General features: G+C 44.3%; 1 protein-coding gene across 2 annotated transcripts in view; it reads left to right on the plus strand.

The window, feature by feature from the left end:
• Positions 1 to 13786, plus strand: part of LOC111873416 (synaptotagmin-4) — a 229807-nt gene that overhangs the window by 173085 nt on the left and 42936 nt on the right. For both annotated transcript variants that reach the window (XM_023868118.2, XM_033755085.1), the window contains one exon: positions 6685 to 6947. In XM_023868118.2, the coding sequence (XP_023723886.1) occupies positions 6685 to 6947 (263 nt within the window). The remainder of the gene's footprint in view (positions 1 to 6684; positions 6948 to 13786) is intronic.

The following is a 13786-nucleotide window of genomic DNA, read 5'->3' on the forward strand; positions in this document are numbered from 1 at the left end:
TGGATTCTCAAATACGATAGGATGGATGATAGATGAATGATTTGAAAATTATTTGGACAGAATGGGTCGTGGCCTAATCTAAGCATTATCCTGGCATTTACGTGTTGGGACTGAAGCAAACCGCAAAGAACCTGAGGACGAACGGTGTCCTAGCCGAGATTAGAACCGAGATTTTCCCAAATACCGAGTCAAGAGCCTTACCTCCAAGCCAAATAGTTCGGTGAACCCTTCCCCGCAAATAATATTGTAGCGTGTAGACCCGTTATTGAGTGACGATCGGAAACATCGCTGCTAGGCAACAAATTCTTAATAAGGAAGTATACTCAGCAATTACTGAGTAACACCCTCGCAAACATGTTCCCACAGTAACGAATCCACACGAAACAATAGAGGAACTGCTGGAAACGTTGTTTTCTACGCGGTCCTTGTCAATGTGCTATCAATGGGACAAGTTTAGAGGTTAGCTAAGTTGTGGGATATTCGCCGGACAGTAACGAGGTGAGGACAGAAGCTGAGGAATCTCCATTGCTTAAGATCCGTTACCAGGAAACGACTAGTGAAAGTAGACTGAGAAGTCTTAGCGTGTGCTGGGGTGATTTGTAAAATGTGGAGAACAGCGATGGCGTTATAATTTAGTGTATACACGGGTCGTATGTTAAAGTGTCAATAAATCCAATCCAAACCCCGTCTGCAGATACAAATATATGTGACAATATCTTGCTTTTATTTACCAGCTTAGTACATATGTGCAAGCTTGCGTGCGATTATTCAGCTGTTGTAGTTCACTAGCTGCTGCTTAGTTTTAGCTTGACAGATTTGCTTAATGCTTAAAGACAATCACCCTGAGTTAGTTACTCTCCCATGTTACAGACGTTTAAGCGATATACAAATATGAACTGGTCTGGAGAACAAGTCACAGCATAGAGAGTCGCAGATCAGTAGTGTTGTATACGGTAATACTTGTATGTCGAGTTTGAATGACAGATTCTCACGGATCTACATACACTACAAGTCGCTGTAACTGCAGCACACATACTCGTAAATTCTTCTTGTATTCACTAGGAGCTCTTTGTATGTTCTTCTGCCTCGATGATCACATCCTCACTGGATGACAGTTGTATCGCAACTAAACTAACTGAGTTGTCGAGAAAGAAATTTGGGAGGTAGTGACAGACATTGAACTTCCAAACTCGGCAGAGCAACAGCCAAGACAGACACAGCAGAAAGGAGCATATAAGTAGGTAGAGAATCCCTCCCAAGTTTGTTTGCGTAATAGGCGCCGTGACGTAATGGCAGATTTCTCCACAAGGGGGCAGTTGTGACGAAACATGGCGAAGACAGAGGATTTGGGATTTGCCAAAACTGAATCAATCGTGACGGTGGAACGGAGGTTTTGGACCAAGTACAACACAAACGAATTCGTGAGTGGTACAAGAAATTGTAGCAGAGTGGCTGTCTGTGCGTTGCTAAACGAACAGGCTGGCCGGAGCCACTGGCTGAGACTGTCGAGCGTGTGCGAGAAGCAGTGTCAGGAGCCCTCAGAAGGCAACACATCGTGCGAGCGGGGAATAGCAGATACCTCAGTCAAGTGTGTGGCCCATTCTGCGCAAACGTCTTCGCGCGAAAGGATACCGGCTGTACCCGCTCGACAACAAATATACCTGAGTCGCTGCCGAGTAACGCTTTCGCAAACGTGTTCGCAAGGAAACGCTTGGAGTAAAAAATGAACGGTGTTTTCTACGCGGTCCGTACCGAGGGGTTATCAATGGGGCAAGTTTAGAAGTTAGTCACTTGTAAAAGAGTCAGTTGTACGTGAGTTAAGGGTCAGTTGTAAGGGAGTCTGTGAAGAGAACACTTGGTCAGTGAAATTGAAGACTCTCCATTGTTAAGATCCGTTACCAAGTAACGAGAAGTGAAAGCAGACTGAAAAGGCAGCGTGTGCTGGTGCGATTTATAGACTGTACGAGTAGAGGTTAGCGATGGATCTATAATTAAGTGTGGTCACGAGTCGTGTGGTAAATTGGCCAACAAATCCAGTTTTCCAATCCAAAACTCCGACGAGAGTCGCTCTAACATGTGACAGTACTGTCCAACATATTTAATGGACGATGTTGCAGCCGACGAGCTGGACGTTCTGGGAAGCTTTCAATATTCTGGCTACCAGTAAAGATATGTTCCGTTCTTTTAATTTGTGCTCGGGGAAGGGGGGGGGGCGTCCTAGAGTGATATATGCATTGAGCTAGTGACAATGACCAATTTAAGCTAATTGTTTCCTTATGTATTAAGATTGCCGTACCGAGCGGATTACCTCGCAAGCAGGGATAAGGGACGCAGATGTTTATCACGGATGGGACCGTAATGTCCTAGTTCCTCAATCTGTTTGTTTCTCTGTATACAGACCTTCGATACAGTGCCCACACCGATCTCTTGTTATGATTTCCTAATAACATTCCTGTCTGTTCATACAAGGTTGCAATTAGCGTGGCTCTCGGTAATTTAGTTGTTATCCTCAGGACTTTAGTTAGTTAGTTAGTTAGTTAGTTATTGGAGAGGGTGGGTTTCCCCATGCACTTAGAGCAGTATTGGTCCATTGTGCTTCCCTCTATGATATTCTACCAGTCTCTATATCCTACCGATATTGGTGCGTACCATCAGTCCCGACCGAGCCAGCGAGTTCGGCCTCCACTAGCTTGGCGGTATCTATAATGCTTCCCCATCTATCAGAGGTGTTAGAGACTATTTGTTGGACGGGAAACGTCCTGGAATTTGGCTCAGTGACCTCCTTTGGAGATATGAGCTTCTTTTACGTGCCGTAAAGCTACGACACGGGACACACGGCTTAAAGTCCCTCCCGGAGGACTTGTTCCCTGAATTTTTCCACCCTTAAAAATTCGACGACCTCCGCCGGGTTTGAACCCGCGTACCACGAGTCATGAGGTGGGAACGTTACCTCTAGACTATGGAGGTCGCTATCCTCAGGACTTTACTTTGGAACGTCTGTAATTTATTTATGCAGGTGCTGGTAGCATAGCCCCGTGCGGGGAAGGCATGTAACAATATGGATTTATAAATTACTAACTCCAAATTAATGTCAATGGCGGAGGATTTGTTCAAGATAGGGACCAGTTGCTTCAACCTGTAATTAGCCTTGTGCAAAGTGCAGGATATGTGAGTCTTGTATGTTAACTTGGGGTCAAGCGTAACGCCTTCCTTCTTTAGTTCAAGCGTTTTTTGTTAAAAATATTTACTGGATGCACAGTGCACAGTGATGCAGTCGTTTGGAAAACAGTGTAATTGTGCATGTTTGTGTTAATCCATAGTCTCCATTTCCGGGACCACTTTTCTAAAAGTCCGAGAGCACCTTTTGACTTCCTGACTACTACATAAATTTGTGCTGCCTGAACGTACTCATCACTATAGACCGAAATAGCCATGTTGGAGTCACTTTCGCCTGATGGAATGTCATTAATGTAAATACTGAAGAGTGTGGGGTCCGAGTAAGCTACCCTAAAGTACTCCGGCCCGGATGGGGAGTAGGCTTGAATGACAGTTTCTGCGCTTTACACAAAAGAATATATTTTGGAGGTAGTTGTGTATTGTGGGTATTATTGGATGTAGGATTTTTGCCGTAATAAGTTCAGCAATTATCTCTATGGTCCAAATCTTGTCGAATTCTCGTTCAGGATCTAGAAATAAGGCTGCTGTAGCTTCCTTGTTCCTTAACAATACATGCATTTCGGAGTGTCCTCTTTTGAAACAATATTGGTCGTTTCTGATAACTTTCAGTTTCCGAAGTTAGAACTTCGGTCTTTCCAAATGATTTTATAAAAAAAAATACCTAAAAATTTAGCAGGCTTATCCGACTATAAGTCACTGGGGACGTGTGATTTTTGCCTTCTTTCGGGAGCGTCGAATGTTAGCCTCTTCTATTGTGTATGAAATTAATTTAGGGCAAGTGATCTATAAAATATTTTGGCAATAATTTTGAGAACTATCCGTGGCAGATATTGAAGTATTGTATTCTGTGTCCTGTAACACCCATATGCTTTCGTAGTTTGAGGTGGCGGATAATCCAAGCAATTTCAGAATGGTTTGTAGCCCTTAAGATTCGGCCACACAGAGCGCTACGTACGCTATGTTCGCTATACGAACAGAAAAATATCTCCCTTTATTGCCAATGTGACTGGCCACAGAGACTTTCGTACGCTACGTACGCCATGTTCCCTATATTAGCTGCGTCGCAGAGTGTACACAGCGTACGTAGCGAACATAGCGTAGCGCTCTGTGTGGCCGAACCTTTACCCGGTCTGTCAGTGATTGTTCAAGGAAGTCATTCTCTACACAGTCTGCTCAGTGATAATTGTAAATGTAGGATCAAAAACTGAACTCTTGGTGCAAATTTGTTCTAAGGTGTCCGAAAAGGAGTGTAATTTCTCCTGCATTGTGGTCGTGGTTTTCTTACTAACATAAAGGGGCGGGATATTAGGGTTAGTGTTGGTTAAGCCTTTTAGTTATCCTCCAGGTGTCTCTCATGTTGTTGGTGTGCAGCCCTTGTAAAGTTTTCTGACAGATGTTCGATAATTTTTTTATTACTGAATCTATTTGCTCTTTTAATCAATTAACATGGGCGAAAAGTAATGTAGTGGGTTCTTTCCGCTGCTTCCGAAGGTTCCTTCTTTTTAATGAGAACACGAGTGGAGTTTGCAATTTGTACTGATCGGAAATTTCTCTTTTCCAACGGTATGGCATGAGGATTGGCTCTGTAAAGGGCTTAACCGCTACATCAATCTCCTTCTTAGAGCTATTTCCCTTTAAGCACTGAGTATTCAGATTATTCACTAAGTAATTATGAAAGAGGTTCTAGTTAGCTTCCCGGCAGATAAAATTAGGTGTAATTTCGTCCGCTTCTAATGGACCACCTATAGTCAGCAAAATGGGGTTATGATCGGGCCTTACTTTACTGAGGATGGCAAAGTCTAGGATTTCTCTCTGGGAAATGCGTAGTCTGGGACGGAGCGAAAATTATGTTATTATTTTTGTAATAATGATATAGGATAGATTGTCCAGCCGCATTATTCTGCCTAGCGCGAAAGCAGCTGCGAGCATTGCTTTGTGCCCGGTTCCAGTGAGGTCTAAATATCCTTCTCTAATTTCTCCTGGAGGGGTATAAACTGATATCGAAACTATGGATTTCGTGTTAATGTTGGGTTGAACAGCTTTAGCTTCCATATATTCTAAGCAAGGAGGGAGACTTTCGGAGTGCTTGAAATCCTGACGTATTAGAATGGCTGTTTCGCCATCCGCGATTTAGCCTTTCAGACCGGTGTAAATTTCGTGCAAGACTGTAAATGGGTCTCACTAAGTATGCTATTGGTATGTTACTGATATCCAGGTAATTAATAAATTAGTATATTTTTATTTAATGCCGTTGCATTCCAGAATAACATGTCGGTGTGAATGAAGGACTTATCGATTATGTGGAAGACCTAGGAGTTTCCCTAGAAAGTTATTTGATATGATTTGGATGGAGCTAGCTGTGTTATGGATGCTGCATGAACTGCAGGAGTATGACAGATGGTTTGCAGAAGGTACTGAAATGAGAAGTTTGAGTTGAAACCCTGAACACAATTAATAAATTCCCTAGTTTGATTTTCGGTGTGAGTTTCCAAGTCAGTGTCTGGGAGGCTGATGGCCATGTTGGCGCATGTTGGCGTGTGTTGGGTGCTTTAGCTGCAAAGATCTTGGTCGGGTAGAGTCAGGCCTGCAATGAATTTTGGTCAGAAGGATTAGCAGGCGTGTTGTGTCGTGTTGCTTAGTATCAGTGCGTTCCTTTGTTCTGGTCCACTTGGGGACGGAACGCCGAGACATAGGGGCGACCGAAGAATCAGAGTGACTCGTCACCCTTCGCAGGGGGAGGGGGTGAGGCAGGTATGGTTTGTGTGGGCGAACATGTGCCATTTTGACAGCTGACAGGCTTCCTTACAGCAGGCTGACAGCCTGTGGAATTTCCGCGTGAGGCACGAACATGTATTTGAACGGAAGGTCAGGCGGTTGACTGAAACTGATGATACGGGGGGGGGCAGTCGTGTAGTGGCAAAATTCAGAGGACTGCTCCAAACAAGCTCTTCTATTTTTGCGTGTCCATTCGTTGCCAAGCAATGGCTCGCTTGGACGTTGGAGCATGTTTATTGTGCCTTTACCTAACAACGGATAACTTCTATTTTTAAAGCATTCCGTCACTTCACAATATAAATAATACCAACAAATTATACATCTTTTTATCCATTCCACTGACTTTATTGTTGTACTCACTCATGGAGCTGAGCCCTTCTTGAGGAGAAGCCAAATCTCCAGCTACTGAAGAATTTCCTAGCACTTATGGAACCCAAAAGTTCATTACCATGTTCACAATAGGCCCCACTGGTCCCTATCATGAACCAGATCAATCCAATCCATACCATCAAATTCTATCTCTCTAAGATCCATTTTAATATTGTCCACCCACCTACGCCTTGGCCTTCCCAGTGGTCTCCTTCGTTCTGGCTTTCCCACAAATATCCTACACACATTCCTCGTCCCCCCCATTCGTGCTACATGCCCTGTCCACCTCATCCTCCTTGACTTATCATTCTAATTATACTTGGAGAAAAGTACAAGTTATGAAGCTCCTATTTTTCATTGCAGTAACGACGCCTGCGCTGGTGGGCATCTGTCTCGGAGCGACGCTGTTCCTCGTCACAGTAGCGGCGGTCACTTGCTTCTGCTACCGGCGCCACTCCAAACCCTTGCAGGGTGGCAAGAAGGGAGTTAGAGGAGGTCCTGACAAACCCCTGGCCCTTCAGCAACACCGGCGTCCCACAGCTGTGAAGAGCCCAGCAGGGTCGGTTGGCACGCACTACCTCAAGAAGAGCCCTAGCCCCACGGGCGGCGCGCGCAGTCCTCCTGGAGTAAGTCCCGAAACGTCGCCTTCATTTACATTTTGTATTCGTCATTAATTTTGATGTTCATCTATTGCAGATGCAAATAAGTTTCTAAGGTTTTCACGGCCATGATTTATAAATCATGATTTATAAATCATAGCAGACTATAGTCTGGTAGGTGGGCACCATTTTTTTTTGGAAGGATATGCTAGCTTAATCATTTGCTTCATCCGAACTGCTGGTAAAAACCCAGCAGACTACATGGTATTTTCCGTCCCGAAGATTGAGGCAGCAGGTTACTCCAGAACGCAAATAACCACATCCCAGAATACAGGACATCGTCTACTCTGAAAATTGAAGTAGCAGCTTCCTCCGAAACGTTGGTGACCACCTACCAGACTGCATTGTATATTCTACCATGAAGGTGTTGGCGGAAGGTTTCCCCGAAACGTTTTTAAGTACTGTTAACTCAACTAGTGGCACTGCTTATGGCAGGCGAGCGGAGATCGAAACACACTTGTTATGGTCCCACTGTTTTGTCCGTCAGGGTAGATCTGAACTCATCCTGTTCCACTATTGCGGTTTCCGGTTCAAACCAACCGTCACCCAAACCATCGTGGAGTTTCCCTCCCCGCGGTAACAGCCTCCAGACCATTCATGTGGCCGACATAACATTATCTTCGAGGACTTACCCGTGGGTAGGGAACGTGATTCAAATGACAAGGCCCTAGTGCTTAGACTGCCTTAACTCTAATTTGCAATTGTTTCTTACTCCACCCTGCCGCATGTCTTTCACTGAATGCTCGTAATTTTGTAACCATTTCTCACGGTGATTACGACCTCCCTGTACTTACTTCTGAGAATACTCGGCGGCGTCAGAATTGCCTTCAGGCGTCTAGCGTCCATGGCCACGGCTCGGCAGATGGACATCTCTGCCTGTTATGTTGTGCGACCCTCTGCCACGTCGATGTTACTCTGTCCAGCCCGAAAGCCAAAACCAGACTGTCAAAAGAAATCTCCCTAACAGTTCTCCAACCCACCGCTGCCAGCGAATTGGCGCGTATCTTTGTCACTTAAGCCACTAAGCATGCGTTCTGCGTTCTTGAAGTGTGCACATGAAGGACTGGCTGAGTCTTCTCGGTTAGCATACCAACCACTCTTCCTGGTTGTGCACTGTAAGAAACTAATATTTTCAAATTTCTAAACTTAAAAGATCTGGAAAAGAGGAATACTTGTGCGTGTACAATGCGTTCTCCATGTTTTCACACGGCACACTGAATGGGGTTCACGAAAAGTAAACGTCATAGACAGATGAAGATAAACAATCGTTAAATAAGCCACTAAACAACGAAACAAACAAAAGAGAATAAAGGTAAATTAATGAAACAACGTTCAGTGTAACGCGTGGTATACTGAAAGTTAGAAGAAATAGAAAACTGACGTCAAAATCAGCGGTAAGTTCAAAATATTAGTATATAAATCGTGTTACAGGCTATTTGATTCCAGAGAAGGCAATCCCTTGTTAGACTGATGGCGCATTCCTAACTTAATACATATTGCCACGTGTTTATGGCTCCGTGACTAAGGATAACGGGTTTTGGATTGTAATTATGATCGGATTTATTGACACCGTCTTTACAATATCTCTTAATTACAATCATTTACGACAGCTCACAACTGCCATCTGATTCACGAACGCCTCGCTTTTGATTTACGAATTCCTTCGTTCTTATCTGAACGGCCGCTTATATGTACAGCGTGGCGATATCCTAGGAAATGTTTGTTGCTTGCTCGTATCCATGGACTCGCCGGTTGATTCTACAACTTCCATTCTCGTATCAATGGACAGGTTTAACAGCCAGTGATTGTTTGTGTCCAAGATGTCCGCTCGTTTCCTAGAAAGGGGCCTGCATTTAACAGTATTTTACTTTCGTCAAGTGCATGACTCTTCGTTCTTGTGGTAACCCGAACCCAAATTGCGTAATTTCAGAGTTTTCACTAATTGTTACGAAACTTATTTGTACAGGGAGCTATGTTAAAATTGGACTTCCTAGAGGAAGAGTGTGAGAGAGAGAGAGAGATGGTGGAAGGCTCTGCGATTCTGAGCTAAAATATGGAATTTGTGTATGTAATGCACAGTAGTGTGCACTTATAATAGCACTGAAGAACTAACGTCAATTTTTCACATGTTTGCCGCTACGTCTTGTCTCAACAGTCGAAACCTGATTAGTCGTCTCCTTGCAGATGCAAATTATACACTCCCACGAAAATATACTAATAGACCGTTCATTTAAACAAAAATAACTATGGAAAACGTTAAAGAAATGCACGAAAATAATATGTGTGCCTGTATGGTAGAGCTATCCCTGCAACAGGTCGTGGAGGCCCATAGGATTTTGAGACGTCAAGGCTCCTACATTTTCTAGACAATCGGCTCACAGATGGCGGGGAAGTTGCTAGCCTTACGAGCCGGCTACTTTTTGCCTCCAGGAAGTTTCCTGGTGGTCATTTCTGTTAGAGACTGAGTCGACTTTGGGGCCGTAGTGCGGCTGGAAGGAATTGGTCAATTGTAAAGTCCATATGAAACATAATATGTTTACTGTTGGTTACCATTTTTTGCCGATAGCTTTCATTAGTATAAAATCATTGCCGCTCGTTAGAATTGTGTCTGCAGCAATTTAGCATGGAGCCCAATGAAGGATACGGAATTTCAAATAGCACAACCTGGAGTTGTTCTCGGAACGTCCATACTAGCGGTGCTCCTTTCATATTAATGAGTCTGTCACTGGGAACGGTGGCAATCGATTGAAAGGCGGTCTCAGTACGAGGCTCTCTCTAGACTGCTATTCAGGGGGCAACGTACGTGGCTGTCTTTATTCATGTGGGAACAGTACCTTCCAGTAAGCCACGGCGATCTCCTGACAGATCCCTATTTCCTTACAATACACAAGCATCCTCCCATCCCTTTGCTGCTGTATAGAAACATTTTGTAACGTTTTCCGTTCTCTGCATGTAAAACACCAACTTCATAGCAGTCTCTTTTTATTATTCAATGGCACACCTACGTTGTTTTTTTTATTGTTGTGTGGTGCTGGTGATAGTGTTAGTGATGTTATCATCATCGTCTTTTGGTGTAAATTGAATAGTTCATCTTAGTAGGCAGAAAGGAATCATGTTGATTTTCTTTGTGATTGAAGAATGCAGTCTTCTGGGATTTGGCACCGTGTATATGTGGTGTTAACCGACGTTTCGGAGGAACGTNTGTTTATAGTCTTCTTCTGCGGGGGCTGCAGTCCATGATGGCCTTGGCTTCTTTTGCGATTGCTCGCCATTGGCCTCGATCCAGTGACTTTCGTCTCCATTTAGGTATTTCCGTCCGGCTGCAATTGTTGAAAGTTCCTCAACACTCGAGCCTTTTAAATGGTTGGGCGTTTCAATTCTACGCCCCACTACCCCACCTTTGACCTGTGAGGCATGGGATACCTTACCAGTAGCTACGCTACCGCCAGCATAGCTCTCAGGATCACACGACCACACAAGCACCACCGCTAGGTCAAAGTGCGGGCACTTGCAGGGCTTTACAATCTGCCTGTATTAACTTTAAGCCGAATTCATCAGTTAAGCAAGAAGAAAGGAAGAACATGCTTTCCTGCATTCTTTATGCATAGAAGTTACTTGCAACCTTTCTGTCTTGTATATAAATCAGCACATAGCTATTTCTCATGTCATTACCGCTGGTTTCATACAAATATGAGGCCTAGCATGTGGTTCTATTAACATACAGGCTAGTTCTGTAGGGGCTACTTGCGATAAGACGGTCACAGGCAAACAGATCGACTCCTTGTTAATAAATTCTTACGCCAATTCTGTTAATATAAAGCAGGCCAAAAAGTGCACACGCATTTTCATAGAGGTTATTTATGGATATTTTCAAAGTTGTGTACAGATGTATTGTACGGTGTGTTGTGTGACATTCACTCAGAAGATGGTGCTGGTTATATGAAGACCAGAGCCACCTTATCTAATGGCAGGACAGTCAGAAGAAGATGGCGGCAGAACGGCTGGCGTTCGAACAACGCAATATTTGAAGTGGTATTGGAAATCTGAAAATGTGTGCGAAGTACGAAGAGAGCAGAGGGGAGAATTTGCAAAGGAACCTCCATTCGTGACAAATTTGGGGCCCGTGGTACACAAGCAAAGATCTGGGAGGCGATGCGCAGCAACGAGTCGGGCTCTTCTGCTATGAGTTGGAACAGTTTACACTAACACTACAAGAGTTTTCAAAACAGTGTGCACGTGAGACAGGAATTAGCGGATCCTGTGTAAAATGCATTCTAAACGCGCTAACTGGAAAGCTTACCCCCCCCCCCCAAGTTTGCTGCATGCCACTAATGACGACGATCCTGCCCGAAGAGTTCAGTTTCATGAGTGGTTTCAACACAAGGCACACGAGGATGCGGAGTTCGTGACCAAAATTGTTTGGTCTGATGATTTTGCGTAGTGGGCCGCAGAAAATCCACACATTCATGTGCAAAAGGGGGTCAATTTACTAGGATTTACTGTCTGGTGAGGGCCACGAGGTAGCATAGTTGATTGAGGCACTATGCTACAAGCAGGAAGTTCGCTGTTCCGATACCCGATGATCTCATTGGATCTTTTCCAGTTAACCTAATCCTTCCATCCGCATTATGACCTTGGGGTCGACTCAGCCTCTAACAGAAATGAGCACCAGGAATCTTCCTGGTAGTAAATGGCGGCCGGAGCGTAAGGCTGACAATCTCACCACCATATGTGAGGCGATTACCTAGAAGATGTGAGAGCCTTGACGTCTCACAATTCTATGGGCCTCCACGGCCTGTTCCTGGGAATATATGTTTTCACTGTCTGCTTTGGACGGTCATACAAGGGTTTAATTGGGCCGTTCATTTTTGAAGGAATAATTATTGTGCCTCTGTACGTCAATATGTTCCGTATATCCATGTTATCTGCCATTCATGAGCTGCATGGGAATGAGCAATTTGCTTTCAACAAGATGGCTCACCACCACACCGCCGCTGAGACGTCAGAAGCTACCTCGATGAAACCGTACCAGATCAATGCATAGTACGAAGGCGTATTGTTGCATAGCGCCCACACTCACCTGATTTAAACCACTCGACTTTTACTTGTGGTGGTTCTAGAAGGATGTGAAGTATCGTACAAAACCACAGACACTGGAGACGTAGTGTCCCGCTATCCCAGTGGACATCTTGGCCATGGATGCGCGTGTTCAAGACCCGAACTACAAACTGATGGAACACTTGGTCTAGTTCAGCACGTGTGGCAGCCATCCCTCTCTATATGTATCAAACTTGGATTACAAATTTAAAGAAATACTTAATACGTTAAAATGTGTATACATTCTCTTGGGTCTCTCTGTTCATGGTATCAAGTGTGACATATGGATATTGAGAGCCTTGGCGTTGTAAATTCTCTTTGATTTTTGAAGGTAATATGGATGTTTTCTTGTGCAGTTGCACTTACAACTTTCAGCCTTGGCGCCTTTAGTAGATAGTTCCATGGTGGGACTTTGCAGTCAGGCAGTTAATAAAATAGAAATTTACCATTTCTTCTTAATTCTCCTTCCTTCTTCCTTTCAATTTTTAGTGCAGACGTATAAGCATGAATGAAAAACGAGAAAAGTGTAGAAGTTTCTATGCATATGCTCGTACAACTCTGCAAATAACGATTCTTGGTTTTAAGTATCCGCATGTTGTAATCTGTGTAGTCCTTCTCAGGGGAAGACATCGGTGGCGTCGTCACTAAGAAATTCAAGTGTTCTGGGTGACAGGCCCATAATGACTTCCGAAAACAGTTTTCTAGCCTCTTGCAATCTGACTGAGGCACGTAATTTTGTTACACATTCCATGTTGCATTTCCTACTTATTTTTGGTGCCCTTGTAACAAAAATTTCAAAAATACGTTTCTTAGCTTTTTCGTCTCTCTCTTTCTCTTCTTCCGAATATTTTAACCCGAGAAAATAGCAGATATTTATGAGATTAGGAGTTACGTTAATTCTTAATGACTTGTGGGATGTCGTATGTAGAGACAACCACTAGTTGAACTGTGTTATAGGATTTATTGCAGCTGCACAGTATACATAGACGGATAACAACAATAGTGAACTACTTGAACACTGAACTAGAATTGTAGAACGGTAGAATCTAGACTGTCACTGTAACTCAGTGCATCTTCTCATGTAGCCTAGAGTCGCACATATAGAAAACGGTTACGTAATAGGTACTGCTGTTGTCGGTTACCGTGTTTATAAGTTCCCTAGCAACCGCTGTTTACTTGCTTTTGCCTTTCAACCGTTGTTTACTCGTCGTTGCTAAGCAATGACGCTTGCGTTTTCACACTTGCTTGAATTTGGGCAGTTCCACATCCCCCCCCCCCCGCGGAGATGGTTGCTCAGCTGTTGAAGCGATCAGGAAAACGTATATGACGTCCGGAGCGTGTAGTTCGTTGTACAGACTGTGGTGGTACGGCATGCGGAACCGCGGTTGGGGTTTCGTCGGCTGCAGGGTTGAAGGTCTTGGTGGTGGTCCCACGGCCTGTCTCGTTTAACATGTAGGCAGGTTTGATCCTATCGGTTGACACGGTGTCGAGCCTGCCGCGTACGAGGATTTGCATTGTCTTGTCCTTCCGTGATAGGACTTGTTAGGGGCCACTGTAGGGGGGGCTCCAATGCTCTGCGAGTAGTGTCGTACCGGAGGAAGACGTGTGTGCACTTCTTGAGGTCGCTGTGCACGAATGTAGCCGGGGAGGCATGGCGTGTTGCTGGAATTGGTCTGAGGCGGGCCATATGTTGGCGAAGTTGGGTGATG

This window comes from Cryptotermes secundus, unplaced genomic scaffold (assembly GCF_002891405.2).
Source record: "Cryptotermes secundus unplaced genomic scaffold, Csec_1.0 scaffold270, whole genome shotgun sequence".
Lineage (NCBI taxonomy): Eukaryota > Metazoa > Arthropoda > Insecta > Blattodea > Kalotermitidae > Cryptotermes > Cryptotermes secundus.